The sequence below is a fragment of the Erythrolamprus reginae genome, chromosome 7 (assembly GCF_031021105.1).
Source record: "Erythrolamprus reginae isolate rEryReg1 chromosome 7, rEryReg1.hap1, whole genome shotgun sequence".
Taxonomy (NCBI): Eukaryota; Metazoa; Chordata; class Lepidosauria; order Squamata; family Dipsadidae; genus Erythrolamprus; species Erythrolamprus reginae.
In genome coordinates, this window is record NC_091956.1 from 86,973,455 (window position 1) to 86,979,790 (window position 6,336).

The 6,336-nt window shown below is 50.1% G+C and overlaps 1 protein-coding gene across 6 annotated transcripts in view; it reads left to right on the forward strand.

The window, feature by feature from the left end:
- Window positions 1-6,336, forward strand: part of LIN54 (lin-54 DREAM MuvB core complex component) — a 29,844-nt gene that overhangs the window by 20,190 nt on the left and 3,318 nt on the right. For all 6 annotated transcript variants that reach the window (XM_070758106.1, XM_070758108.1, XM_070758110.1 and 3 more), the window contains 5 exons: window positions 270-361; window positions 3,021-3,092; window positions 4,383-4,485; window positions 4,752-4,889; window positions 5,396-5,598. In XM_070758106.1, the coding sequence (XP_070614207.1) occupies window positions 270-361; window positions 3,021-3,092; window positions 4,383-4,485; window positions 4,752-4,889; window positions 5,396-5,598 (608 nt within the window). The remainder of the gene's footprint in view (window positions 1-269; window positions 362-3,020; window positions 3,093-4,382; window positions 4,486-4,751; window positions 4,890-5,395; window positions 5,599-6,336) is intronic.

Genomic DNA, 6,336 nt, shown 5'->3' on the forward strand with positions numbered 1-6,336 from the left:
AAGTTGCCTGTCTCTTTTTTCACTTTAATCCTTTATTCATAATCAAAATTACAACTACAATGCAACAGATTAGGCTACTCCCCTTGTATACTAAATTTGGAAAATACTAAGAGAAAATTTCTGGAAAGCCATCCATGACCCTCTTCTGGCTTGGGATTAATACAGCTATTTGTATTAACGGGATTGTGGGATTAATACAGCTATTTGAAGAATCCTACAAACAGCATGTCATGCATTAACTTTGTGTGTGTGTGTGTGTGTTTTTTAAGCTACAGCAGCCATCTTGTGTCTCCATAGCGAGCGGTTCTAGTCTTAGCGGGACATCAGGTATCCAGACGCAAGCCCGGCTTCCATTCAACGGGTGGGTATTGTATATACACAAATGATGTGTGGAAGGAGATGAGATCTGGAGAAGTATTTAATGTTCAGCTATTTAAAAAAAAAACAGCTGTTGCAATGATAATATCTTGTCTACATACACTAGATATTGAAGATTTCCCTTCTTTGCTTTGTATATAGTTTGGCTACTTGGTTAGATTATTGGTTATTTGGTTATTTCACCCCAGAGTCTCAAGACGGGGAAAAAAATGAAAACAAGCTGTAAAAATAAATAAACATAGATGGAGAGTCTTACATATATTAAAATATACCGGCAAGCTTGCAGCCATCTGTTAGACTTGGCCTTTATACAGAAGAATATTAAGTCCAATTAATAAAAAAGAATAAAATAAAAAAGAATCTAAAAAAAGAGCCAGTCCATCCATCTACTTTATGTTTGCATCATGTTTTCTTGATAATGTGGCGTCTAAAGGCAGATGGGAGACCGGTGACCCATCTGGAATTGCCTGTCCCCATTTCTTAGAAAAAGCCGTGTTTTTGTAGTTGCCACCTGAATCTGTTTCTTTTTAGACTATGTATATGCACATGGCTTCCAAAAGAGTTCACATGGGTTTTGGAGGGTTGCTCATGTGGGCAGGCTTGCTTAAGGGTCCAAAGACGGTGGTTTGTGTGGAAATGTAGGCACCGTAGCCAGACAAGAATCTTGTTACTCATTGGACTGAGTGGGTGGCCATCTAGAGATGAGGGCAAAAGCCCCCCAGCAATATAGGTGCTGCTTGATGCCTTAGAGCAGTGATGGCGAACCTATGACACGCGTGTCAGCACTGACACGCGTAGCCATTTTCGGTGACACGCGGGGAGCTTTAGGGCAGCGGTCCCCAAACTACGGCCCGCTGAGGCCATTTACCCGGCCCCCGGCAACATACGAGATTTTACCATAAGCTCCCGAATCTCCCCTCCACTCTGCTGCTGAGCGTCTGGCGGCGGCAAGGAAGAAAGCCAGGGGGCGGGGAGGAAAGCACCCTATGGCAGAGCAGCAGCAGTTCCTCTCCCTGAAGGCGAGAAAGACCGCTTTCCTCCCCGCCCCCTGGCTTTCCTCCTCCTCCTCCTCCGGACGCTCAGCTGCAGACCGTCTTGGTCCCTCCAGTGCCGCTTTTTTGCTTCTTCGCCGCCCCGCGGGAAGCCTGGAAGCCCTGCAAGAGCGGCTGGAGGGGGCCGTAAGCAAGCCATCAGGACCCCTGCGCACTAACTTGTTGATGGCCATGCCGTCCCGGATTGCGGGGAGGGGAGCTCTTCTTCCACCAAGCGACGGCGGGGCCCTCCCAATGCTTGCCCGCCTAGGCCCCGCACTTGGAGCCGAGGCGACGGGCCTAGCCTCAGCTTACTTGGCCCTGGCGCGGCCGAAGCGTGGGGCAGAGTAGGCGACGGCTGCTTCAGGCCCGCCCCCGAGCTGAGCTTCCTTTGGCTTCCTTCGAGGCAAAGTTGCAAAGCTCACCTGCTGCCTCGAAGGAAGCCAAAGGAAGCTCAGCTCGGGGGCGGGCCTGAAGCAGCCGCCGCCTACTCCACCCCGCGCTTTGGCTGCACTGGGCAGCTCTAGCGGGTGCGGGGCAGCAGGGCAGGCCACGAAGGTGGTGCAGCCAAACGTGGGTCGAGCGGGAGGGCACTGAGTAGTAGCCATGGGGCGGCGGTGGGGTGGTTGGCTGCAAGGTACTGGCGGCGGCTGTATGTGTTGCAGGACGCCGTACATTGCTGCGCTGGGCATGGGGCTGGCACCTCCGTCCCAGCCCAGCCAGCGGGCCAGTGCCAGCAATGTACTGCGACCCGACGTTGGTGCCACCGTCTTGGAGCTCCTGCTTGCAGCCGATTGCCCCGCGGCGTGTTGCAGGGCAGAAAAAAAAAGAAGAGAGGAAGGAAGAGAGGAGAGAGAGAGAGAGAAAGCAAGAGAGAGGGAGAGAAAACAGAAGTGAAGGGGAGGGAATGTGAGAGAAAAAAATGAGAAAATGATGGAGGGAAAGAACGAGGGAGAGGGAAACAAAACAAATGAGAAAGAAGGAAAAAAGGGAGAGGGCAGAGAGAAGTGGAAAGGAGGGAAGGGGGGAGGGAGGGAAAGAAGGAGAAATGGAGGGAAAAGGAAGGAAGGAAAGGAAGAAGGAAGGAAGAAGAAATGGAGGGAACAAGGAAGGAAGAATGAAATGAATGGAGGGGCGGAGGAAGGAATCGATAAATATAAAGGGAGAGAGGGAGAGGGAGGGGAAGAGGGGAAGGAAGGAAAAGAGAGAAAGAGAAAAAAGTGGAAGGAAGGGAGAAGGAAAGAAAGGAAGAGAGAGAGTGAGAGAGAGCAAGAAAGAAAGAGTGAGAGATGAGAGAGGAAGGAAAAGAGTGAGAGTGTTTTTTTCTCAAGGTGACACACCACCCGAGTTATGCTCGGTTTTTTGGCGAATTTTGACACACCAAGCTCAAAAGGTTGGCCATCACTGCCTTAGAGACAACTTGTTTCTCACAACGTATCAAGCGTCTCCTTTTGAAATGCTCACCCAATAGGGGCGTTTGGCTCAGTGCCTCTGAGTTACTACTCTCCTCTGGCTGTGGAGCACATTGACCTGAACAGGCGCAAGTGGTGAAGGGGTGTCGCTTTGTTCAAATGAAAAATAAATGAAATGACACTGAAATCTGCCTTCCAGAATAATCTCGTCTGAATCTGCAAACCGTCCAAGGAAGCCCTGCAACTGTACAAAATCTCTGTGTCTTAAGCTGTGAGTATTATACACATAAAACTCTTTGGAGGTTTAAAAATCGTAAATAGAAGAAAAACCCATTTCCCCCAGGGAGTCCACTCTAAAAATTATCCTGTAAAACTCTGCTGAAACGATTCTGTCCGTCTGCATGGTCAGAACTGCAGTGACCTGCAGCTGGTTCAGACTTGGGGGCAGATCAGCAGGAAACCTGGCTTGCAGACGAAGGAGGACAAGCAATGTTTCTCCTTCTGAGAAATCCCCAGAGCAGACCACGCTAGTTGGTTTCCTTACTTTTGTACACGGCTTTACAACTTCCAACAACAACAACAGAATCAATTTTCTACGGCTGATCACTCACCTAAATTCCTCTGCTTAGCTAACCAAATATTACAAACAGCAATTAAGATAGTTAATATTGTTTCACCTCTCGAAATGGGCACCTCTCACCTGTGGAAAACCCAGGTTTTTAATGCCTTAACCAGAGCCTAGCCAGGTGGGAGCCAATTGAAGAGACCAGGTGAGCTGCGTGTCGTTCCCTTAGCGGCAGGCAGCCCCTGTCTCTGGCCCGGGGTTTATTTGTTCCCTTTGGAGCATCTGGGTCAGAGCTATGGCTCAAGCCAGGCTGGGAATCCCTGCCAAGCCCCAAGGCTGACGACGTGTTCACACTCACGAGTAAAGAAACCACACACACACACACACACACACACACACACACACAGCCCTTCGCATAGGTTGGGATAGATCACTGATGGGTGCTGAAAGGAGTGCAATGTGCATGTGACATACACCCTGCTTGCACACGTGACACACACCACCACCCTGCTCCTGCGCATGCAAGTGTGACCTCCTGTGCCCCCAATTCCCCCAGGACACACACACACACACACACACACATAGGCCCCAGCAGGCCTCCCTGCAGCCTCCAGGGACCAGAAACAGGCTGCAGGGGGGCACTGACCTCAAACGAACCCCCCATCCGCCCCCCCCCCCCAACATGCGTGTGTGTCTCCTGCGTGCACACCTCACACGCGCGGCAGATACCTGAAAATAAGGGGGCGGAAGGCGCATGGGCAGTGGAGCCGATCCGGATGGCAGCTCACGTGCCTGCAGAGTGGACTCTGCGCTCCACCCGTGGCCTGCGTGCCATAGATTCCCCATCATTGCCCCCCTCCGTGTCCAGACGTTTCTCCCCACAACTCTGTGTGGTTGGATGCGCAGGAGGAGGGAGCCAGGGGTCAGAAACTCTGCCCTGAACTGGTCAAGCGTCGCCGTTAGAGATTTCTTTTTTATTGTTGTTGTTTTTCACAGGTATTGTGATTGCTTTGCCAATGGGGAGTTCTGTAACAATTGCAACTGTACAAATTGCTATAACAACCTGGACCATGAAAACGATAGGCAGAAAGCAATCAAGGTAAGATTAAGAATAATTAATAATAATAATAATAATAATAATAATAATAATAATAATAATAACAACAACAACCCTATGCCATTTTTGGGAAATAGTCTTTCGAAATTCACGGTAGCCCTGGTTTTCTTTCTGAGCAGTGGGCTGCCTTCACTACAGCTGTCGCCTTCACTACAGGCAGATGTTTTTGCCAGGTTCTCCTGCCCAGGACAGAAGTTGAATCTCTTTAACATCTGAAAAGTTTTGTAATAGATCTTTTTTCTCCCCAGGCCTGCCTGGACAGAAACCCCGAAGCCTTTAAGCCTAAAATCGGGAAAGGGAAGGAAGGCGAGTCCGACAGGCGGCACAGCAAAGGCTGCAACTGCAAAAGGTCCGGCTGCCTCAAGAACTACTGCGAGTGCTACGAGGTAAAGAGGGATCTTTGCTTGGCCCAGTGGAATCGAGTGCAGGAAAAATCTCACCCTTTGGGTCTGAGATTTACATGAGACCTTAATGCTGGACACCTCTTAAGACCCCAGGGTTAATAAAGATTCCTTCATTTCTTCTAAGAAACTCCCAGCACCCCACCATTCCCTCCCTGTTTAATGATGCTCCTCTGTGCTTGATAGCGACTGTTTTTCAGGGTTCTCCAGCTCCTATTTTGATAATTACTTTAATGAATGCCATTTGTACAAAAAGAAGCTTCATCATTGTAGATCTCCCTTTAGACTCCCATAGACCACCCCCAGTGCAGGGACCATCCTCTCTACGCAGGGCTGGATGGAGAGACAAGACTTGCGTTGGAGTTGCAAGTGAGAGAGGAAGGCCCGAAACGTGTCATCCATCCCATTCACCCCGCCCCCTCCCTGCCCTTCTGTCGCCCCCAGTGCAGGGGCCTTGCTTGGGCTGACTTTGGGTTTCTCCCCGGCTGCAGGCGAAGATCATGTGCTCTTCCATCTGCAAGTGCATTGGCTGCAAGAACTTTGAAGAAAGCCCAGAGCGGAAAACCCTGATGCACTTGGCCGATGCGGCTGAAGTGCGCGTCCAGCAGCAAACGGCCGCCAAGACGAAATTGTCTTCGCAGATTTCAGACCTTTTGACCAGGCCGGCCCCAGTCCTGACCAGTGGAGGGGGAAGGTGTGTCCGCTTCCGGTTTGTTCGCCTTGTGCCGTTTCTGGCAGGCCCTCCGCGTGCCTGCCTGTCTTCAGCCTCCCTTCCCCTTGCTAGCTGCTAAGCTTCCTTTGTTTTCCCTCGTGGCTTCCGCTGTCACCGATCATGAGAGAGAAATACAGGACATAGACGAAGGGGGTGGGTGGGGGGGTTATGATCGGCCCCGTTGTAGATTCAAAGGTGCAGGACCTTTAAACCCAAAGAAAGAGCTGTGGAATTGATCAGTTAAAACCCATAGAAGGCTGAATGAGGGAACAGTTGGTGTTTGTGAACAGCTGGTGTATCAATTAACCCAGGAGTCTCCAACTTGTAGCTCCGGCTCTTTTGCCCCTTGGCTGCGGCTCCGTCACTCAAAATATGCGTCACAACCGCCAGTCTACGACACCCGTCTGTCACGTGGTTTATTGAACTTTTCGGCCCATCTTTATTTTCAGAGTTCAAGGTGTTTTTGTTGTGTGGAGAAATAAAAATGTGTTTTCTCTGTAATAGGTCATTGATTTTGTAAATTCAACACGCTACAGTCTTTTCATACCTAGTGTAAAGGCAAAGCATGAGACAAGCAGCGTTGTCTTCACTTTAGAGGTCAAAGGGGTTTTGTGGCTCCCGGTGTTTTCTCTTCTGTGGGTGTTTAAAGTGGCTGACCGACCCCGGAGTTAACCACAAGTGTGGTTGTTACAGCTCATCCCTTTTTTTCCCCCTTTCCAG